This window comes from Chrysochloris asiatica, unplaced genomic scaffold, assembly GCF_000296735.1.
Source record: "Chrysochloris asiatica unplaced genomic scaffold, ChrAsi1.0 scaffold00168, whole genome shotgun sequence".
NCBI lineage: Eukaryota > Metazoa > Chordata > Mammalia > Afrosoricida > Chrysochloridae > Chrysochloris > Chrysochloris asiatica.
In genome coordinates, this window is record NW_006408686.1 from 4918514 (window position 1) to 4942121 (window position 23608).

The 23608-nt window shown below is 50.4% G+C and overlaps 2 protein-coding genes across 2 annotated transcripts in view; one reads left to right on the plus strand and one right to left on the minus strand.

The window, feature by feature from the left end:
- The first annotated feature begins 1294 nt into the window (after nt 1-1294).
- Nucleotides 1295-8722, plus strand: HIPK4 (homeodomain interacting protein kinase 4). Its single transcript, XM_006871417.1, has 4 exons — nt 1295-1759; nt 5480-5836; nt 7336-8187; nt 8561-8722. Exons 1-4 carry the CDS (start codon nt 1295-1297, stop codon nt 8720-8722), a joined length of 1836 nt encoding a protein of 611 aa, XP_006871479.1.
- A 1410-nt stretch (nt 8723-10132) lies between these two features.
- PLD3 (phospholipase D family, member 3) overlaps nt 10133-23608 on the minus strand; it is a 14444-nt gene continuing 968 nt past the window's right edge. The window contains exons 4-11 of the mRNA XM_006871418.1: nt 23391-23574; nt 20649-20769; nt 20438-20565; nt 15866-16066; nt 11701-11840; nt 10874-11039; nt 10428-10527; nt 10133-10320 (exon numbers count right to left, since the gene is read on the minus strand). Of these exons, the coding sequence (XP_006871480.1) occupies nt 10133-10320; nt 10428-10527; nt 10874-11039; nt 11701-11840; nt 15866-16066; nt 20438-20565; nt 20649-20769; nt 23391-23574 (1228 nt within the window). The remainder of the gene's footprint in view (nt 10321-10427; nt 10528-10873; nt 11040-11700; nt 11841-15865; nt 16067-20437; nt 20566-20648; nt 20770-23390; nt 23575-23608) is intronic.

A 23608-nucleotide genomic window follows, 5' to 3' on the forward strand; every position in this document is an offset into this window, starting at 1 on the left:
AATTTTCTCTCCTATAAAATGGAGCTATTAAGATTGGTAGCTATGTGCTGTGGAGTTGGTTCCGACCCATAGCGACCCTGAACAGGGTTTCCGAGGCTGTAAATCTTTACAGGAGCAGAAAGCCTCATCTTGCTCCCATGGAACAGCTGGTAGTTTTAAACTATTGACCATGTGGTTCACTGACCTTGTGGTTCTTAACCATTACGCTACCAGAGCTCCTGAAAGTGAGGTCTCTCGTTCATTCTTACTTACTATGTTGTGTGGCTTGAATAATGCTTGTGAATCACTCAACACATGGTTAAATGTTTGATGCTAAATTTCCTGCTCTGATTTCAGCATCACCTCCCCTAACTTGCTCCTTGTCCATGTCCCCATCTTCAGGGGCCACCTCATCTTCACCCAAGCCAGAGCCCTTCCCCTCATCCTGGATGAAGGTCCCTACTATCTGTCCACTTGGCTCCTGAGTATCACACCTACCTGTTTCCTCTTCCCTCCCCAATGTCTCTCACCTGGACTCTGCCCCACCTCCTTCTCAGCCTCTGGGCCTGCACTCTTCCCATTCCAATCCACCCTTCTTCACACAGAAGCTCACTAACACTCAAATCTAATCCTGCCCTTCCTGGCTCAGAGCCCTTCTATGGTTCCCCAGTGCCCTCAGAATACAGACCAAACTCCTTAGCCTGGCACTCAAGACCGTGTACAGCCTGGCCTGCCCAGTCAAACCTCTTTCATGGTTACCTACAGCTGTGGCAGGTATTTTATGAACATAGATTTACACACACAAATACTTATAAGCCTCTGTCCATGATATCCCCTGAGGCAGCAAGCCTTGCCTTTTCTCACTTCTGCCTGTAGGTCCATCCCGTACCTGTAGGCCCAAGGTCCATGGTTGGCCACCTCTTTCAGGGGACCCTTCACTTGGTTTCACCACTGGGTGGGGGAGGGGAGCCTGACTTGGCACCCCATCCCCCATTCCAGTCAGGTCTCCAACAACAGAACCAGAGCCACTCAGCAACACTGGAACCCATTAAGGGGAGCCTGGGCCCCCTCATCCCAAGCCAGGTGGGCTTTTCGGGGGAGGGGTGCAGCCCCTGGCAGACTCACAGTGTGGTCAAGGGGGTCGAGGGGCGCTAGGAAGGTGGGAGTGAACCTCACAGGAGAAGGCACGAGTGCAGTTCTCTTTCCCCCACTGGGGGGACCGCGGGGCCAGCTTCAGGGTGGGAGGCCTCGGCCTCGGCGGCAGAGCCTGTTGGAGGTTTGGGGTGGCAGGGCAGGGGCCAGCAGCAGAGGCACCATGGCCACCATCCAGTCAGAGACAGACTGTTACGACATCATCGAGGTGCTGGGCAAGGGCACCTTTGGAGAGGTGGCCAAGGGCTGGCGGCGGAGCACCGGCGAGATGGTAGCCATCAAGATTCTCAAGAACGATGCCTACCGCAACCGAATCATCAAGAATGAGCTGAAGTTACTACGCTGCATGCGGGGCCTGGATCCTGAGGAGGCCCATGTCATCCGCTTCCTTGAGTTCTTCCATGACGCCCTGAAGTTCTACCTGGTCTTCGAGCTGCTGGAGCAAAACCTCTTTGAGTTTCAGAAAGAGAACAACTTTGCGCCCCTCCCTGCCCGCCACATCCGAACGGTCACTCTGCAGGTGCTCCGAGCCCTGGCCCGGCTTAAGGAACTAGCCATCATCCACGCCGATCTCAAGCCAGAGAACATCATGCTGGTGGACCAGACCCGCTGTCCCTTCAGGGTCAAGGTGAGCGGGGCTGCCCAGGGTGGTCGAGTCCCTCTTTTCCCAGAGTCCTTGGCCCTTGGCATCATCTACTGACAGTGGGGTCTCTCTTACTCCCCCCTCTTGTTGTTGTTGTGAAGTGCTGTTGAGTCAGTTCCTACTCATAGCAACCCTGTATAGCGTTTCCAAGGAGCAGCTGGTGGGTTTGAATTGCTGACCTTATGGTTCACAATCCAGTGCTGATCCTACAGTGCCGCACCAGGAGTCCCCTTCTCTTAGGACTGGCCAACTCTGTCAACTGTGCCTCTCCTGCACCCTAGCCCCCAGATCTTTCCCACCTCCCCATCCCCAACCTAATATTACCACTACTCCCTGTCCCGGCCTTGAGGTCTCCTCAATCCCTTATCCCAATAACTCTGGTTTGGTCTCACCTTGTGGGGCTGACATTCTAGTGAGGGAGATAGAGTCCACAAGAGAAATGAATAAACTTTGGCATGCGAATGAGAAAGAGAAAAGACAAAGCAGGGAACCAGGAGGGTCTGGGGAGGGGTGGTGATGGGTGACCTTTGAGGGGAGTCCTGGAGGGGGAGGGAATCATGCAAACATCTGAGGGAACAGCATGTAGACAGCAGGAACAACCATTGCCGAGGCCCTGAGAAAGCGTCTGTCTGCGTTTGAGACAGTGAGAAAGCCGGTGTGTCTGAAGCAGAATGACCCAAGGGGAAGAGAGAGGAAAGCTAGGTGGGGAGGCGCATGACCTGTGGATCCTGGGAGGACTGTGGGAAATGGAGCTGCAAGATTAAGTTGCACAGAACAGGCAAGGTGATTGTTTCCAGGGTCCCTCCAGTTATGAAGGGGATAGAGATTGAGGAAGCAGGTCATGACAGAGGACCAGTGAGGAAGTGATTGAACTAGTCCAGGCAGGAGATGAGGATGGATGGGACCAGAGGGGGAGGAACGGGAGAAGGAGACAGTGGATTCTGGGTAGATCCTGGAGCTAGAGACAGCAGGATTTGCTGAAGTTTCATATGTGAAGCGTGAGCGAGGAAGAGAGGGACTGAGAGCCTGTTGTTGGATCAACTGGCAGGAAGGCAAGGACAGTAGTCATCATAGTCAGCGGTGTTCATCAGCATTTACTGATTCCGCTGGCCACCAGCCCCTGGCCACCTCTTTCCAGGCCTGACTTTATGCCTCTCTCAGCCTGGCCTAACCCCTGGCTCTGCTTGTGGGTCTCTCTGGTGATTGACCTGAGGGCAGGCCTGGAGCTGTCTTAGGCACTGCCATGCCCTCAGTACCTCCCAGCGTGGGCACAGACAGATGGAGTCAGTGGGAATTGAATATTAGAACCACAGAGAGCCACAGAGACAGAAAAGGGCAGATGGTTGGAGAGACGGGAAGAGAGACTCCCACAAACACACCAGGGCAGATCCACAGCAGTTGGCCAGTGCTCGTCTCCTTCCTGTGTGTGAATGAATAAAGAAATGGACATTGACTAAGTACCCATGTCATTCGATCCCTCTGGGACTCAAGACTCAGCAGTCTGGCTTCAGGGTCTAGATTAATAACTATTTTGTGATACTGCCTTTTGCAGTTGGATGTTGAGGGGATGGCTGGATGAAAGCAGCCTGAGTGGAAAATTGAGGCAGACACAGAGATTCAAAGTGAGAATGGGAAACAGCTCCGCCCAGAAGCATGGCAGAGAGGAAGGCTCTTAGTGATCCGATGCTTTTAGCTATGTGCCAAGGGCCTGAGGTAGGTGAACCTAGTGCTGGATGATGAAGACGGGAGAGGACCTGGGTTTCTGGGCCACAGAACCTTCCTAGTGGATGGATATTGAGAAGCTGAGAGATGAAAGACATCAATAAGTGATGAAGAGACAGTTGCAAGGGATACAAACAAGACACAGTACTAGAATGAGAGGGTTATAAACCCCACTCACTCCTTCATTCACTCTTTACTGCACCTCTGCTGTGTGCTAGGCACTGTTCTAGGTATTAGGGACATTATTGGGGAGTATGGTGGCTCCATAGGATAAGCACTAGACTGCGAACCACAGGTCAGTAGTTTGAGCCCACTTGCTTCTCCTTGGGAGAAAGTTAAAGCCTTGGAAACCCTATAAAGGGTTGCTGTGAGTCAAAACTGACTCCGAGGCACTTAAACAACCACAACATTGTTATATCAGGCGTCCCACTGGCATAGTGGGCTATGTGTTGAGCTGTTAACCACAAGGACTTCAGTTCGAACCCACCAGGTGCTCCCCAGGAGAACTATGAAGCTGTCTAATCTCGTAAAGATTTATCGACTTAGAAATCCTAGGGAGCCGTTCTACTCTGCCCTTGAGGGTTGCTATGAATTGGATCGGACTCGATGGCTGTGGGCATATTTCGGAGAATTGCTCCAAAAGGTTTTTCAAGACTGTAAATCTCTCCAGAAGCAGCCTACTGCATCTCTTCTGAAGAGCTGTTGGTGAATTTGAACTGCTGACCTTTCGTTTGTAACCAAGGGCTTTTATCACAATGCCACCACGGTTCCTAGTATGGGTACAGCAGTGAAAAATCTCTGTTCTGGTGGAGCTAACCTCTTACTTGGGAGGGACGATGAACTTGATTAAAAAAAAATAACGGAACTATTTAGTACAAAGTACTGTAGGTCAGTTCTAACTCATAGAGACCCTGTATGGGGTGGGTTTCCAAGGAGCAACTGGTGAATTTGAACCAGTTAGCAGGCCAGTGCTTGTCCTACAGTGCCACACCAGGATTCCATATAGTACAATGTTACTGTTAGGTGCCATCGTGTTGGTACCAACTCAGAGCAACCTTACGTACAACTTTATGCCTGGTCCTGTGCCAATCTCACAATCATTGCTGCCAATACATCTCCGTTGGGGACCTTCCTCTTTTTTGCTGACCCTCCACTTTGCCAAGCATGATGTCCTTCTCTAGGGACTGGTCCCTCCTGATAATATATTCAAAATAGGAGAGACAAAATCTGCCCATCCTGGCTTTTAAGGAACATTCTGGCTGTACTTCTTCCAACACAGATTTGTTTGTTCTTCTGACAGTTCATGGTGCTTTTCCTATTCTCCTCCAACACCGTAACTCAAATGCATAGATTCTTCTATGGTCGTCCTTACTCATTCTCCAAAAAGTTTGTGGAAAAATTTCATTTTTTCATGAGCTTTTTAAAGCTCCCTCATATAGTTTATGAAACTTTGTTGACTGCTAAGGAGAAAAACAGGAACAGAAAGGGGGCTAGGAAATGTTGGGGGGAGGGGTGCAGTTTTTGAGGATGCTAAGAGGTGACCTCACTGACAGGTGATATTTGATGAAAGACGTGAAGGAGGGAAGGAGGGAGGGAGCCATGAGGGTATCTGGGGGAAGAGCGTTCCATGTAGAGGGAACTGAACAGCTAGTGCAAAGGCCCTGAGGTGGAAATGGGTCTTGCTTGTCAAAGAAAGTGGAAGGAGATGAGGGCAGAGAGGGGGTAGGACAGAATGGTTGGGGCCTTGTGGACTATGGTGAGGTCTTTGGCTTGAATCCCAGGAGGTAGTAAAAACCACAGGAAGGTTCTGAGCATGGAAGATTGTGTTCTGAGACAAAGGCCAAAAGAGACAGAGACTCAAAGACACAGGAACAGACAAAGGCAGGTGACAGATGCAGAAAGACACTAGGAAGAAAAGCTGGGAGGAGCCGAATGCCCTGCTCATGCCAATCCTGTTCAGCCAACCTGTCTACCTGCCCATAGGTAATCGACTTTGGCTCAGCCAGCATCTTCAGTGAGGTGCGCTATGTGAAGGAACCGTACATCCAGTCACGCTTCTACCGGGCCCCCGAGATCCTGCTGGGGCTCCCCTTCTGTGAGAAGGTGGACGTGTGGTCCCTGGGATGCGTCATGGCTGAGCTGCACCTTGGCTGGCCCCTCTACCCCGGCAACAACGAGTACGACCAGGTGCGCTACATCTGTGAGACTCAGGGCCTACCCAAGCCCCACCTGCTGCATGCCGCCCGCAAGGCCCACCACTTCTTCAAGCGCAACCCTCACCCTGATGCCACCAACCCTTGGCAGCTCAAGACCTCAGCTGACTATCTGGCCGAGACCAAGGTAGGGGGACAGGTGGGGTGAGGACAGAAAACCCTAGATTGGCCTCAGGGAAGACTGGACACTTGGCAGTCAGCTGTGGGAGTTGTCACAGCAAGAGAGACCTGGGTGAGACCAAAGGTAGTACTGGAAGTTTGTGGATTAGTTCTGGGGGCTCCTGCATCAAGAGAGATCTGAGTGGGATTCAGGGACTCTAAGTGTGGAGGTCAGATGCAGAGGGATTATAAGGGCTGCTGTAGCCAAGAGGGGCGTGGGTTATGTTGTTGTTGTGAAATGCTGTCAAGTCAGTTCCGACTCATAGCGACCCCATATAGGGTTTCTGAGGAGTGGCTGGTGAGCTTGAACCACCAACTGTACGGTACAAATGAATCTTGCAGCCCAGTGCAGTAACCCACAGTGCCACAGCTGCCGTAGTAAGAGGGACCTGGGTTATATACTCCAGAGAAAACGTGAGATCTAGAGTTTAAGTGTGAGAGTTGCAACAGCAGGAGGGATTTGGATGAGACTCCAGGTGGGACTTGAAGATTAGAGTAGCCTCTCTGTTGCTTTCGTGGCTGTGGTTACCAAACCTGTATAATAAGAGGAGTCTGAGTTAGACAGCAGGGTGGACTAGAAGTTTGGGGTCGATGATGGGAACAGTCACAGCAGGAGAGATCTGGGTAAGACCAAAGGTGGAACCCATGGTTTACTGCAGCGGCCCTGATAGCTCCGTGGCCGTGGCTGGGGATTATCATACACTCTACTGTAGCACAAGGGTCTGGGTTCAACCTCAGGCCCAGGCCTGGGAGGTCTGGGATCAGGAGTGAAGCTGCAGCAAGATGGAATTTGGATTTGACTCCAGAGAGGACTAGCAGTTACAGGCAGCCCTTTGCTAACTCCTGGTGGTAGCGGCTCAGCCATGGCTCTGGGGCAGACTGGTCTGGGGTGAGGTATGGAACTTGGGTCAGTGAAAGCTGTGGTTTAGACAATAGGAGGATTGTCTCCTATTGTGCTCCCACTTCCTCCAGCAGCAGGAGAGCTCTAGAGAGGTGTGGCCCTCCCAGAGAGAGCTCCAAGTTAGATCCTGGGCAGAACTCGAAGTCAGGCCCCAGGTGTATGGACTTTGTTACAACAAGGGAGGGATCTGGATTAGACCACCACACTAAATCCACTGCCATTGAGTTGATTTCAACTCATAGCAACCCTTGTAGAACAGACCAGAGCGGCTCCCTAGGGTTTCCTAGGCTGGATGGAAATCTTTATGGGAGCAGATCTTCATGGTTCTCCCATGCAGCTGCCGGTGGTTTCGAACTGCTGACCTTGAAGTCAGCAGCCCAATGTGCCACCGTGGCTCCTTGGTCTAGACTACAGGGAGAATCAAAAGCCAAGGCATGTATGTGGGCCCTGTGACAGCAAGAGAGCTCTGAGCCACCCTGGGGGCCAGTATGGTGGGCAGGGGCTACGTGTAGGTCCCCCGTGGGAGTGGATGCAGCATCAACCCTATGTCCCTTGTGCCCTATTAGGTGCGCCCGCTGGAACGCCGCAAGTACATGCTGAAGTCACTGGACCAGATTGAAACAGTGAATGGTGGTGGTCCAGTCAGCCGGCTGACTTTCGCAGATCGGGAGGTGCTTGCTGAACACTCTGACCTCAAGAGCATGGTGGAGCTCATCAAGCGCATGCTGACATGGGAGTCTCATGAGCGGATCAGCCCCAGTGCAGCGCTGCGCCACCCGTTCGTCACCATGCAGCAGCTGTGCAGTGCTCACGAGTCCACGCGCTACTACCAGCTCTCACTGCGCGGTTACCGTCTCTCCCTGCAGGTGGAGGGCAAGCCGGTGGCACCTACTATGGCCACCGTGGATGAAGGCTCACCCTACTACCCGCTGGCCGAGGAGGAGGAGGCAGCCCTGGGCCTGGGCAGCACTGCGGGCAGCGGACCTTTCTTCCGAGAGGAGAAGGCACCGGGCGTGCAAAGGGCCATTGACCAACTGGATGACCTGAGTCTACAGGAGGCAGGGCGAGGGCTGTGGGGTGACACCCATGTGGATGTGGTCCCTGATGTGCTGGCCCCACTCAAGGCAGCTGGCCCTGGACGCCGGGTGGCCGACTCAGGTCCTGAGCCCATTCTGGCCTTTTATGGCAGCCGCCTTGCAGGATGTCACAAGGCCCGCAAGCTCCCTGCAGGCTCCAAGTCGGACTCCAACTTCAGTAACCTCATCCGATTGAGCAAGGCCTCCCCGGAGGATGAAGGTCCCTGTTGCGGCAGTGGCTGGGAGGAGGGAGAGCACCACGGGGTGTCCACCGAGCCTCCCACCATTCCACATCGAGACGGGGATGGGCCCGACATCAAGGACCTGGTCATGGATGCTGAGGTATGCCAGATGGCAGTCAGGGGGCTCTGGGACCAGGGGTTTCTGGGACCTGCTGTCGGCTGTAGGTTAACACACACTAATCCCTATTCAAGAGGTTACAAGTCTCTGTATATGCTACTAACCTACTCTCAGGATGTGGTAAGACTTAGTTCACACTAACCCACCCTCAGGAATGAGGCTCTACATGCATGAACCCACCCTTGGAACACATTAAGGCCTTACTTAGCACATACCAGTTCACACGTAGGTGATGAGGATTCATAACATGAAATCACCTTTAGGATGTGGCCCAGGGTGAGCCGGGGCAGGAGGGAGTGGGAGTGCTTCTGGGGGCTCAGGGCTTCCTGGCTGACACCTTTCTTCTCCTCCCCAGAGGCCTGTCCCTGAGCTCTTCGACCCCAGCAGTTGTTCTGGGGAATGGCTGAATGACCCAGAGTGGAGCCTGGAGGGTATCCGGGGGCCCAGGGCTCAGGGCCTACCTCCCCGTCACCCCCGGGCCACCAGCTTTCTGCAGCACGTTGGTGGGCACCACTGAGGATGACCCCACCCCTGCCCATCCATGGGGTGGCATTCCCCTCTGGACCCAAACTGCTCTTCAGAGCCACCCCTAGAACCCACAAATTATTCTTCCAGAAAGATAGTTATCTAGAAACTCCTGATTCTTCATATTCCCTGAACGCTAGAGGGCCTCCGGGTTCAGGCCTGTGGCCGTCTCCACCAGAGGGATGTAGGGAGGAGGCTGCCCCCTGCTGGTCCCGAGCAGGCTCTACCCTGCTGCCTCGCATGTTTCAATAAAGACCTGTTCAGCAGTCCTGCCTCATGCTGTCCCCACAGCCCAGGCCTGCCCTGGCCCTGATGGGGGGTCTCAGGTGGCCAGTAGCGGCTAGACCATAATCAATGGCATTGAAGACATAGGTTATGTTTGGTCCAAAACTAACCCATTCCCTAAATATACTAAGTGTCTAGTCCAAGGGGTTTCCACTGCCAGGACGTTCCAGTGTTCATGTGCTCATCCAAGCTTGCCTGATGCTAAGGGCTCTTCATCAGTTAGGCTATGGGTTTGGCATGTGCTCATCCATGCTTGGGACACACGCAAGTGTTCAACACACGTTAACCCACCCTCGGGAGATGTCTAGGAACCTACTGAATGCGCAGCACATGCTAACCTTGATGAGAGCTCAGTCCACACCAGCTACATCATGTGCTCACATGCCTCGTGTGGTGAGGGTCATATGGGTCACACACTAAGCATTCAGCATGTACCAGGTCACATGCTGATCATTCAGTACATGCCAGCCCTCAGGACTAAGGCGTGGTACACAGGAGCCCATCCTCAGGAATGAGGCTCTCAGTACACACAATCCTACCCTTAGGAATGAGGCTCAGTACACACAATCCTACCCTCAGGAATGAGGCTCAGTACTAATGAGCATGCCCTCAGGACTAAGGCGTGGCACATGAGCCCACCCTCAGGAATGCAGGACTGAAGCTCAGCACACATGAACCCACCATGGGTCACATGTTGAAGACTCAACACACACTGGCTCCACAGGCTGAGCGATGGCACATACCACTCACACCTGGGGGTGCAGTGCATTCTAAGCTGCCCCAACCCAAGGCCCCAACAACTCCTCTCACCACCAGTCAGCCAGGCCCAGGTTGTACAGACAAGTTATTTAATTAATATTATAACCTTGGGCCCCCCTTGCTCTGGAAAGGGGGTGGGCCAGGGTGCTGGGCCCAGCATGCATCTCCACTTGTTTGGGGGCTGATCCCTCCCCCAGTTCTTCTGGGTCCCAGGGCCCCAGCATTGGCCAGTAGGGGCGGAGGTAGAGGTGGGAGAGCAGGGGAGAGCCTGCAGGGGCCACAATGGGGCAGACAGAAGCAGGAGCATGGGGACAGGGGCCTGGACCCAGGACGCTTGGGTCCGCAGAGACCTGGGGCCTCAGAGCAGGCGGCAGGCATTGCCCACACTGTCGGCTGCAGTATCAAGTTCATGGCTGTAAGGAGAGTTCCAGTCTCGCACAAACACGGCCTCCAGCTGGCTCTGCAGGCCCCCGTGCCCATTCTGGGTCACCAGAAGTGAGGTGCCCGCTGTCTCCGTGAAGTAGCTGCCAGACCAGTTGGAGGTTCCTATGAGGTAGGCGGAGTAACAGTCAGGGCCCTGTAGGGGCAGCTGGGCCTGGTGTCCAGAGCGCTCTCTGTCCCCCTCCGCCCATCAGCAGTCCTCGAGTACTCACCGATGTAGGTGCCACGTTCAGTCACCATGTACTTGTTGTGGTTGACACGAGCGTACGGGATCCGGGCCTGGGCCTCGTCCGCGGGGACCACAAAGAGTTTCTGAGGGCAGGGGGAGAATGGAAAGGAATCTGAGGGGCTGGCTGGGTGGAGAGAAGCCCCAGGGTCGGGTGGGGTGTGGGATGAGGTCTTGGACTCAGCTATTTCCACAGAATCCTCGGGGCAGAAGGCAGTCGAGGTCCTCTTTGAACCCTCGCTGAAAGGGAGGACGGAGCTACCTCATGAACCACTCTGTTCCCTCACACCCCTCACACCTTCTCAAGAAAATTTCAGGCTAGGGTAGGTGCTTCCTTGGGGCTCTTCTGTCTGGATCCTGACCCACCCACCCCCAACCCCATCATCCACCTAGCACAGGGCGCTGACGGGTGGGTCTGGGGTGGGTGCTTACCACCTGGATGTCAGAGTGGGTGTGATTGTCACGCAGGGCAGCCAGGGAGAGCAGGAAGGCCCGCATGGAGGGCTCCGAGTGGCCCCAGCAGCTGACCAGCAGGCGCACCTTGACGCCCCGCTCGTAGGCAGCCCGCCTCAGTCCGTCATCAATAGCGGGCCAGAACCTGGGGCAGAGGGTATACCGGGCCTTACCTTACCCTCGGGACCGAGCCTGGGCCCTGCTCAGCTTCCCAGAACCCTAAAGTCCATCATCTCTAGCTCCCAGTGTCTGCCTTCTTGTATGCCACATTTCATATACCCCACTTCTGCTCACCTCCCCTACCACATCATAATCTTTCCATCATCTTGTCTGCTCCCCTCAGACATTTTCCAGTGCCCCAAATCCCATCATTCCCTACCTCTCTGGCCATCAGCCCTTCCTTCTTTCATATTCCTGATGAGAAACCCCCAACCAATCCTGCTGCCCCAAACTCAAATATTCACAGCCTGCCCCTGTTCCCCACACACTAAGCCCCACATCCTATTTCTCGCCTGCATTCCTTGCTCGCTACCTGTCAAAATCCCACCTCAGACCTCCAGTTCTGCCTCTCCTGCCCCCAATTCCAATGGTTTCCTTCGGCCCCTTAATACCATCCCTATCTCCCAGCACCCTGACCCTTTTTTCTGTCTACAGCGCCCAACCACCTCTACGTCTTCCTGTGGCTTTCCCTCCACCTGTCCCCTTCCCTTCCTGCTTTCTGAGCTTCCTAACTCCAGTTCCTGTCTCCTCCCACTCGCCCTGGCCCCTTCCTGTCCTGTCAGCCCTGTCCACAAGCCCAGGAGCACCTGCGCGGGTGGGAGAACTCCATGGTGGGTAGGTAGTTCATGACAGCAATGTAGATGAAACTCCGGGCGCTATCCACCACATTGAGCAGAGCCTTCAGGTCTGGGGTGCGACCACTCGGACACAGCGGTGGGGGTGCACTCTGGGGGGCGAGGAGATGGTCAACACATGCACTCTGCCAAGGACACTGTCAGAGTGGACCCTGTGTGTGGACAGCGAGCTGGGTCCTAGAGAGCTTGGGGCCCTCAGGCTCCAGAGAGGAGCTCAAGAGAAGGGAAGTGACTTGTCTAAGGTCACAAGCTGGTAAATGCAGCCAGGATTTGAACCCAGGCAGTCTGGTGTCCGTGCCTCTGTTGGAACCAGGTAGTTCTCAGTATATGGCCCCTGATCCAGCAGCATCAACCTTACCAGAGAACTTGTTAGAAATGCAAATTCTTGGGCTTCATTTTGCACATGGGTGTCGTGACTCAGAAGCTGGATCTGACAGCCTTCCAGGTGACTCTAGTGCCTTTGCTTTCGTCACTATAGATCCCTGTCAGTCGAGCCCTTTCCCCAGATCCTGCCAGCCTCACCACAGCCTGTGGGGTAGTGGATATTGCTACCAACTCCACTTTTCAGATAAGGAAACTGAAACTCGGACGAGGAAGTGGTCCTAAATCTTGAGATTGTTATAGTAAAGTTCCCCAATGAATCATGCTTCCCTGTGTCCACACCTTTGTGCTGGGCTGGCCATGGCATTTACTCTAGCCAATAGGCCATCAGCAAATGTGATACAAACAAAGGCTTGAAAAACACTTGTGCATTGGAGTAGGCCTTCTTGATACATGGCTATCCCATGAAGCAATCAGGGCTAGCCTGTTGGAGGAGGTGTTTGGCTGAGCCCACAAGCAGCACACCAATACCAGACGTGAGTGAGTGTGCCAGATTGGCCAATCCCAAATGAATCATCTTCCTCATGCAACTTCAGAACAACAGTAATAACCATCAAGACCAAAACGAACCCACTGCCATTATGGCAATTCTGATTTGCAGCGACACCACAGGGGCAGACTTGCAGCCTCGGAAACCCTACACAGGGGCACTATGAGTCAGAACCGACTCAACAGCACTTAGGAACATCCTAGGACAGAGTAGAGCTGCTGCTATAGGTTTCTGAGACTTGCAATTTTTACTGCAGCAGACAGCCTGTGTTTTCCTGAGGAGTGGCTACCCTAATACCACTATACCTCCAGGGCTCCTTATAAATTCAACAATGAAGAAGAGAAGAGTAGAAGAACCAACCAGCTGAACCTAGCCCAAACTGTTGACAAACGAAACTGAGAGCAAATAAAGTTTGTTTTAAGCCATTAAGTTGTGAAACAATAAATTAATTGAAATACTCCAATTCCTCACATTTCTACTCTTAGGACAGCATCCCATAGTTTCTGGCCTGACTTCTTTGTGCTTCCTCCCTCATTCCTGCCCCAGGAAGACAGTGTGATTTTGGGGTGCATGGGAGAAGGAGAGGTTACGAAGAAATTAAGTAGGCAAGTGTGGCTCAGTTGCTGTCCCCATCTCTACCATTTCTTACTAGAGCGTTTTGGACAGGTCGTTACTGTGTTCCTCTGTTCCTCAATTTCATTATGTATAAATAGAAATAATAACACCTACCTTCTGCTGCAAACCTTCATTTAAGGTCAGCGGTTCGAAACTACCCGCCGCTCCGTGGGAGAAAGATGAGGCTTTCTGCTCCCGTAAAGATTTACAGCCTCAGAAACCCTGTACAGGGTCGCTGTGAGTCGGCACCGACTCCACGGCACATAACCAACCAACCAAGTACTTAAAAAAAAAGCCAGTATCTCTGATAGTATAGTGGTTACCAGTCGTTACCAGTCAGGCTGTGAACCTCAAGGTCAGAAGTTCTAAACTACCAGCTGCTCCGTGGGAGGAAGATGAGGCTTTCTGCTCCCATAAAGATTTACAGCCTCGGAAACCCTGTACAGGGTCGCTGTGAGTCGGTTCCGACTCCACGGCACATAACCACCACCACCACCTTCTAGGGTTGTGGCGAGCGTTAAATGAACAGATCACCCATCACAGTACACCTAAGTACTTGCTAAGTGCCAGAGACTATTGTAATTATTAATGATACCATCATTATTTCAACAATTATTATTGCAAAGATAGAAAAAGCAGACAGGAGTGTCCTGGCCATGGCAGGTATTTTCATGTGATGGTAAAATACTTTAGTAAGTTCTGTTTGTGGTGAAGACAGTTGGTGGCTAACCAAAAGGTTGGAAGTTCGAAGCCAGACAGAGGTGCTTAAGAAGAAAGTCCTGGTGATCTGTGGCTGAACAACCAGCCATTGAAAACTGTATGAACACAGTTCTACTTTGACACCCCTGGGATCACCATGAATTGGAGTCAACTCCAGGGCAACAGGCTGTTTGTTGTTGTTGTTTTACTTACTGTTATTGTTCAGAAGTTGGGTGGGGAGGTAAGGTAACTAATACTTAATGGGGTTCTCTATGAAGTCACTTGTGCCATGTTACTCACAGCTGAAACGGGGGCTTTTAACTATTCTATCAACTCTCCAGGGAGAGCAGTAGTTCTGTAGGGTAAGCACTAAACTTTTAGCGAACCACGAAGTCGGTGGTTCAAGACTACCAACTGCTTCGTGGGAGAAAGATGAGGCTTTCTGCTCCCGCAAAGATTTACAGCCTCAGAAACACTGAGTCAGAAGCGACTCAATGGTGTTTACCAGCAGCTAACATCAACTTTCCATGGCAGGGTGAAGGTCGAATGGTACCCAGATTGCCCACCCCAACAATGAAAATATCTGCAGTTAAACATGTGTCTAGAGTGTTCAGTATCTGCCATGAGCAACAACCTGCATTATCCAATAGAACTTTCTGCAGGGATGGAAATGTTCACTCTGCGATTTCCAATATGTTGTTCTTAAGTGCCGTTGAGTAGGTTTTGACTGTGGAGTCAGTTCAGACTCATAGTGACCCTGTATAGGGTTTCCAAGGCTGTAAATCTTTACAGGACTAGAAAGCCTCATCTTACTCCTGCGGAGAAGCTGGTAATTTCAAACTGCTGACCTTGAGGTTCGCAGCCTGACTTGTAACCACTATACTACCAGAGCTCCTTTTTTGGCTCATAGCAACTCTCTATAGGGTTTCCGAGGAGTGGCTGCAGAGTTTGAACTGCTGACCTTACATTTCAAACCGACCTTGTGATCCAGCGCTTATTCAATACGGCAGCCTCCAGTTATAAGTGGGAGGACTCGTGTGGCGCTGTGGGTTAATGAACTGGATTTGTAACCGCAAGGTCGGCAGTTCAAACCTACCAGTTGCTCCTCAGAAACAGGGTTGCTATGAGTCAGGACCAACTCCACTGAACTTAGAACAACAAGTGATTATGAAATGCATGAATTATATCTAGTGCAGTTGAGGAACTGATATTTTCCCTGCCTGTGTTTCCTGTTTTCATTTCTCCTCCTTTCCTAACCCTTTTGAACTTTGTCCTTGGGTAAATGCTGCTGTTTTGGTCTCAACTGGTTGATTATTCTAAGGAGTGCATACAACGAACTGGATTTTTAATTGTGTATCATTTAAATTAAATTTAAAGATCCCTACATGGTGTGGCGCTGCAGGTTAACCTCAAGGTCAGCAGTTCAAACCCACCAGCTGCTCCTCAGAAATCCTATACAGGGTCGCTATGAGTTAGAATTCACTTGATGGCATTTAACAATGTGACAAAGACGCCCCGTTGGTGTGGTAGGAAAAGCACTGTACTATTAATCATAAAATTCACAGTCCAAACCGACCAGTTGCTCCATGGGAGAACGATGAGGCTGTCTCCCATCAAAATTTATAGCCTCAGAAGTCCATACTGGATCACTGAGTCAGAATTGACACGATGGAAGCGAGTTTGGTTTTAGTATTATGATTCAATGAACATGAACCCAGCTCTCTCTAAGAGGTTGTGAATATCAAGGATATACCCATTTTCTAGTGGAATCCAAGACCTAACAAGGTTGAGGCATTGCCCAGACTCCTAACCATAGGGGATTATGGCCAGTGATCAAGGCACACGCCCCCATGCCAGTCACTGGGCAGGGCCGGAAGAGGTCATAAGTGATGGGGTGTGGCTAGGTGTGTGTATCCCTCTCCCCAGACTCACTGCCAAGTAGGCCAGGGCGGGAGTTCCGTTGAGGCAGATCTCCATTGGCGTCTCTTGATTGTAGCGTGTGTCGTAGGATCGGGGCCAGGGGGATGGGATGGAGCTGCCTGCCTGGCCCAGGAACCAGTAAGCCTCGAAGATCTTGGTCAGGTCTCGAGCCAGGCAGCTGCAGTTGTACATGACCACTCCCAGCTCCTTGACCTGTTGAAGACACAGCTGAGTCCGGGAGCAGGAACACCCCCAGTTTCCTCAGCCAGTCCTACCTCTGTAATTGCGTCCATGACTCCCTCATCTATCTGTTTCTGTTGTTGTTATCCTATCAACCTTCCATGCAGAACAAGGTCCTGCGCTCTGGAGGTTACCCAGGATGCCCACTCCAACCATGAAAATGTCGGCAGCTAAAACTACTAGTTTCATATCCATCATGAGCATTGGCCGGCACCCAACAGAACTTTCTGCAGCGCTGGATATGTTCTCCATCCATACTGCCCAATATGGTAGCCTTGGTTCCCACCCCTTCTGCCCCCTGGTCTCCTCCCTTTCTCTGCCCCTTTATCTCCCCTCCCCTCCCTGACTCCTCAGTCTCCCTCACTCTCTGGTCCTCAGTTTTGCCCTTATTATAGATTGAATTGTCACTCACAAAATATGTAGTAACTCCCAACCCCTATGCCTGTGGTTGTAACCTCGCTTGCAAAAAGATTGTCTTTGTTATGTTCATGAAGCAGAATTAATGTATGGTGTGTCTTGATTAATCTCATTTGAGATACAAAGGGAATTAAATAAACAAGAGAAGGAAGTTGAGGTGGGAGAAGAGAGACACCAAACCACATGAAGATCGCCCCAGAGGAGAACCTCAAAGAGACAGTGAGCCAACAGAGAGAGAGAGAGAAAGTTTTTTCCTCCTGAAGACTTAAAGCCTTGGAAACCCTATACAGGGCGGCTATGAGTTGGAACAGACTTAACGGCACTTGAGAACAACAGGCATATCTGGTGAGGGCTCTGAAGGAAATGAGGAGAGCTAGAAAGTCTCATCTTAAAGAATACTTATGGTACCAACAACAGAACATTATATGTTTCTGGTGGGGCTTGAAAAGAAAATGACAAACATGTGATTACAATGGAGGAAGGGGAATGCTTTTTATGCAGTGAGAAAGAACTTGTCTGAATTGCGTTCAGATGTTTGGTAGAAGGTAGAGCTTGTAAGTGATGAACCTGGTTATCTAGCTGAGGAAACTTCTAAGCAAGATGTTAAAGGGGTCATGTGGATTTTCCTGGCTGCTTATAGTAAAGTGCAAGAGGAAAGAGATGTGTACCCTTAAAAAGTTCCAGACCTACTCGACTGATATAGACTAGAGAAACCCCTGAGACTATGATCCTAAAATATCCTCTGAACTTGGAACTGAAGCCATTTCTGTAGGTCACATTTCAATCAAATAATAAATTGGCTTATAAAATAAACAGAAGCACCCATGAGTAACATACCCCCTTAATCAATGAGCTGTATGAAATCAAGCGATCAACATTTACTCAAAAGCAAGCATGAGACAAGGAAACTAGACCATCAGAAGCAGATCAAACAGAATAGAAACAGTGAGAAAGCTGACACATTGTAAAAACTGTAGCCAATGGCATGGAACAAGCTGTAGACAAGTTGCTAAAGGGGAACTGAATGTGCTGTATAGACTTTCATCTAAAATACAGTATCATAGAACTTAAAAACAAAAAACTGTACAAAATGAAAAGAGAACTTAGAGATTTGGAAAATGCGGTACATGTGACAGAATTTTCACCAAGGCTGTGGCTTACAGGAGGATCCTTTGTTAAAGAATTAAGGCTTCGATGGATGGATCCAACTAACTACCACAGCTTAAAATGTAAGAGACAGAGAAAGAACAAAAGCTAACAATGCTTTTCTGCTTCTTGGAATTCTATAGGAAGAAAACAGGCTAAAGGAGCTATATCTGTTATCCTCCAAGACAAGGACCATCCCTGGAGCAGCTTGGAGATCAGCAGAACCGTTGGAAGGTGTCAAAGCGTGGGGCCACAGTCAACCGGGTTTCAATGAACTGAATCTTCTCCAACTCATTTCCAGAGGGTAGGGCTGCTGTTAAGGTATACCAGGGGAGGAAGTTGCCGCCCAAAGCTGAGAAAGCAAGGCTGCCATGGCTGAGGGACAGAAGAACAGGGTCTTCTGGAGCTGATGGGTGGGGACAACACTGAGATGCAGTAAGAGAATGGAGCCACCAAAAGACAAGGAAGCAGAATTCGCAATGGTCCTGGAAGGTGGAGCAGAAGCTGAGGGCTAAGGGGCCTCCACCCCAAATTCAGAGAGCATGGCCAATACCCATAGTCCAGAGGACAGGGTCCTTTCCTAGATGGTTCCAAAGAACAGATGATTATTGTCAAGTCTTAAGAGCTACTGTCATTTGTTCTGTTGTATTGGGGCTTGCATTTGATTCCTGTTATTCTTTCTTTCCCTCTAACTTCTTCCAATTGTGATGGAAACATTTACCTTGTGCCTGTTCCACCATTAACTTGAAAGCAGATAACTTGTACGTGATTTTTTAGATTCGCAGATGAAAAAGAACTTTGTTCCAGATGGAATACATCTAAAGTCTCCCCATATTTAATCTAGATGATTCAGAAGGTGAGATTTTTTTTTGGACTTGGAGTGGATTTAAGATTTTGGGGATGGTATGATGGGGTGAATCCTGGTGTGGCGCTGTGGGTTAATGCACTAGACTGAAAAGTCAGTTTGGACTGCAAGGATGGTGGTTCAAGCTCACCAGTCACTCCTTGGAAACCCTCTACAGGGTCGCTAGGGATCGGAACCGACTTGATGGCACTTAACAACAACAACAATGGGGTGAATATATTTTGCATGTGGCAAGAACACAAATTTTATTGAATTGTGTCTCTGAAAAATATGTCACAAAATTCTAATCTCTCTACAGGATCACTATACAATACAACAACATGCCTGTGGTTAGGTCCCACTTGGGTATGGGCTATCTTTGTTATGTTAATGATGCAGGACTAATGGATGGTGTGTCCTGAGGTATACTGGATAGCAAACAAAAACGGGTAAGAAGCTGAGGTTGGAGAAGAACTATGCCAAGTCACATGAAGCTCTCCGAGGAACAGAAGAAGCTCAGAAGAGATGAGGACCTTTGTGCAGAGCTAGAGAAATCCTTCCTACTGCCAGTTTCCTGAAACCAGACTTCTGGCCTCCTAAACTGTGAGAAAAAGAAATTTCTCTTTGTTAAGACACCTATTTGTGATATTTTGTTACAGCAGCGCTTGAGAACTATGACATCCCTCTCTTAGAAATGTCATGAGATAGGCATGAACTTGTCAAGTTTTAATAAAAGTTGTTTGGATCTTCCAAAGCTCCTGATTTCCTGAAAGGGTATATGCTGTTACTTCCACCTGCTTCTCTCTACAGGACCAAACAGTCAACATTTAACCAAAAGGCAAGAAGGGGAAGGGAAGCTAGATTAAAGGAAACATAACAAACAGAATGGAAAAAAGAGAATGTTGACACATTATTAAACAAAATCAAAACCAAACTGATAACCAAAGGCAGGGAATGATTTGTATACAAATAGCTAAAGGGGAATTCCTCCAGGACTGGCTAGGCTATGCAGCTGTCCTTGGGATCTCATGGCCCCTGGGCAAACCTGTCCACACTGAAGTGGAGGCAAGGACAAGTGACCTGTCCTTGAGAATGTGTGTGATTGGGGACATCTCAGTCACCTCTCTCTCTTCAGCATCTCTCCACAACTGGTGAGGTTATCGGCTTGGGAAATATGAAGGGGCTTCAGAAAGTTTGTGGAAAAATTCCATTATCTTTTCATTCAATTTTCCTACCAAATTTTTGAAGCCCCTTCATATTTATTGAATAAGAAAATTAATGTCATCTCATACGTCCACATCATCCGATAACCTCTTTCCCTCTTCCTGGTCTTCAGCCAATTCCTTCAGACCTGCCAGGTAGCCAATCAGCCATCGCTTTCTCTGGGAAACCCCTCTCTGATACCTCAGATTGGGTCAGATGCTGCTTCTGTGTTTCCAGTGCCTTCTATGTCTCTCCTGCCCCCAACCCCTCTACCTGTGCTCCCTCTTCCTAGCCCTGAGCCCCATCCTGGCCCTGCCCCTATACCTGTACCTTCTCCCTCCTGGTCCTTTATCCAAGCCTCCCTTCCTGGCCTAACCCCATCCTTGTCCTGACCATTCTGTCACGTCTGGTCACAGGCCTGTCTCCTCTATTGGATTGGGAGTTCCTAGAGGTGCATCACATCCCCCAGGACAGGGCTGGCTTTAGAACAGGTACCATGGAGTAAATGACAAAGGTCAAATGCATCGACAGGGTCTTGAGTATCCTGTGGAAGGGCTGACCCCTGCCATTAGGGATTGGTGGGATTCCCCAGCCTCCCATGAGTAGGGGAGGATAGTAGGCCCTGGATTTGGGGATGTTTGTGGGTCATGAAGCTGAGTAGTAAGGAGGGAAAAGTCAGAGGCTGGGGAGCAAGCAGAAGCCTGGAAGGGCTGATAGGCAGAACGCAAGCAGACCTGGGTCAGGGAGCGCCAGTCCATGTTGGCACTGCCAAGGTAGAAGTGGGTCTGGTCCACCACCCAGAACTTGGTATGCAGGACACCATGGGTCAGCTTCTGCATGTCCACCATGCGGACCTGGGCACCTGCAACCAACCAGGGTAGATGGTAGTAATCAGAAGCCAGCTTGGCCTGTTAAGCCCGGCCACCCTCCCTGCCCCCACCTCACCACTCTGGAGCAGAGCCTGTAGGTCAGCCTGTAGCTGGGGCCCATTGGGCTTGCTCACGGTGACACGGACCTTCACACCTCGGGGTGCCAAGGTCTGCAGCTGCCGTAAGACCTCCTCGCCCTGTGGGGAGAGGAAAGCTTCAGTAGGGATCAGCCCACCCCCACCCTGCCCAACACCACCTCCCCCTAGAGTTACTCTGAAGTGGAGTTAGAGATGAGTAGACTTTACACAGAGCCACTCACCTAGGAATGGCTTTACAGGTTCCCAAACCTCTTTTAGACAAGGGAGCTTCAAAAAATTGATGGAAATATTTCATTCTCTTTTTAATTCCACTTCCCCAACAACTTTTGGAAGCCCCCATGTATCTTCTGCTTTAAATATTGGCTCCTGGGGTGGGGGGCTTCCCAATATCTGGCATGCCCTTCAGGATGTGAAGGGCAAAGCTAAGGCTGGAGGTCCAGGAAGGCATGGGATGAGGCATGATGACGCCGACAGTAATAAAAGTTGTTAAATGACATTGAGTCGGTTCTGACTCATAACAATCCCCTATAGTACAGGTGGGGAACTTCCAGCCTGTAGGCTATATGGTGGTGGTGGTGGTTATGTGCTGTGGAGTTGGTTCCGACTCATAGCGACCCTGTACGGGGTTTCCGAAGCTGTATATCTTTATGGGAGCAAACGCCTCATCTTTCTCCCACGGAACAGCTGGTAGTTTCGAACTGCTGACCTTGCGGTTCACAGCCTGATTCGCAACCACTATGCTACCAGAGCTCCTTGTAGGCTGTTATAGGCCTGAAATCATCTGGTCTGGCCCTGCCCAGGCAACTGCAATTCCAGCCATCACATTGTTGTTAAGTGCCGTGGAGTAAGTTCCGACTCATAGCAACCCTGTACAGGGTTTCCGAGGCTGTAAATCTTGACGGGAGCAGAAAGCCTCATCTTTCTCCTGCAGAATAGCTGGTAGTTTTGAACTGCTGACCTTGTGGTTCACAGTTCAATTCGTAACCACTATGCTACCAGAGCTCCTTAGCCATCACATTAGGGGTGAGTTAATTAAATGTTTGACCAAAAATAGCAGGCTAATTTTTAAGTTGCTAGTTGTGTATGGCCTACGAATGAAGCTACAAACATCCAAATGACCTAGACAGAAAAAAGGTTCCCCACCCCTGCTGTACAGGGTTTCTGAGACCATAAATCTTGTGGAAGCAGAAAACCTCAGATTTACAGCCTCAGAAACCCTGTAAGTTGGAACCAACTCAACAGCAACACCTGTTAACTGTAGGATAAGCACTGGACTATTAGCCACAAGATCAGCGGTTTATGCTTGTTTTATGCTGTGATTAGTAGTCCAGTGCTTATCCTACAGATAATAGGTGGTGTTAAGTGCTGTCGAGTTGGTTCCAACTTACAGTGACTCTGTATAGGGTTCCCAAGGCTGCAAATCTTTATGGGAGCAGACAGTTTCATCTTTCTCCCTTAGAACGACTGGTAGTTTCAAACTGCTGACCTTGAGGTTAGCAGCCCGACTTGTTACTACTACGCTACCAGGCTCCTTTGTTCCTATAGTAAGAACCAACAATTCCCTGGCACATACTGTGTTGTTCCAGGCCGGCTCAAACCCCATCACATCTGAACTCACTCAATTTCCACAGAGCCCGGAAACAGGTCTAATCACAATCCCCTCCCCGCTCTTGAACTCAGTGGTAGAGCAGGGTTTGCATGCAGGCCACCTGACCTGACTCTGTTAGGGGAGCCCATGGTGTTTAGAACTTTTGAAGATGTATTTTCAGGCCCTGCTTAAAACTCACTACCGTGGAGTCTATTCCAACTAAAGGTGGGTTTGAATCACCTGCCTTGTGGTGATCAGTCCAATGCTTAACCCACAGAGCCACTAGAGTGCTTTTTTAGCACTGCTCATAAAGAGAAGCACCAGAGGGAGGGGGGGAAAAATCTGCAATTTTTGAGGGAGGAGTTATTTTAAACTATTCCTTTTTCAATCTTGATACTTGGGTTTTTTAATTTTGTATATAGACGACTCATGGGGTCGCTATGAGTTGGTTCTGACTAGATGGCACCTGACAACAACAACAACAACATAGACCACAAGGATGTAACAATAGCAAACCTTTAAAGAAGGCCAATGTGCTAAAATTTGTACAGGTGAACTCATTTCACTCTCACCAGGAGCCTGGTGGTGCTGTAGGATAAGCACTGGACTGCTAACAGCAAGGTCAGCAGTTCAAACCCACCAACCTCTGCAGGAAAAAGATGAGGCTTTTTGCTCCTACAAAAATTTCCAGTTTGGGAAACTCTTATCTGCACAGCTCACTAGGAGTTGGAATTGACTCGGTGTTTGTGGGTTTAGTTTTTGGTTTGAGTCCTAAGAGGCAGATGTCAGAGATTGAGCCCATTTTACAGATAAGAAAATGAAGCCTGACCCAAGGTCACACAACTGGAAAGTAGCCAGTTGGCTTGAGAGTGGGCTCTTAATGACTCCATCTCCCATATCTTTGAGGGATGGGATCAGGGCTGCATGTGGGAGAGTAACATCTGCCAAACTAATCCCCCATAACCAAACCCGCACCCTGACATTCAGGGACTCCAGGGCCAGAGGACTATGGGAAGACAACTGCTTCCAGACACCTATACCCAATCAGTGCTGTGAAACTGGCATGCTGGTCTCTAGGACTGTAGGGGCCCCTCCATCTCCTGTGCCTGCCAGGGCCCAGGCTGCCACGTACCTGCTGGGCAGAGGGCTCCTGGGTGTGAGTGTCATTGTTGGTGAGGGTCCAGTAGAAGGAGGCGATGTCCAGGCTGCTGTGGGCACTGGCGAGCAGGCCCAGCCAAGCCTGGCTGGTGGAGGGGTTGCTCATGGAGGCATTGGGGAAGTCCAGACCCTCGGGAATGCTCTCCACCAGCACTGCTCTGGAGGACAGGGATGGGGGTGCGGGGGCGGGGG

Bases quoted from the DNA above. Each gene is read 5' to 3' on its own strand.
- HIPK4 (XM_006871417.1), top strand. From the start codon at position 1,295: ATGGCCACCATCCAGTCAGAGACAGACTGTTACGACATCATCGAGGTG. The intron at 5,837-7,335 runs GTAGGGGGACAG...GTGCCCTATTAG, and splicing joins ACTATCTGGCCGAGACCAAG to GTGCGCCCGCTGGAACGCCG. The intron at 8,188-8,560 runs GTATGCCAGATG...TCTCCTCCCCAG, and splicing joins ACCTGGTCATGGATGCTGAG to AGGCCTGTCCCTGAGCTCTT.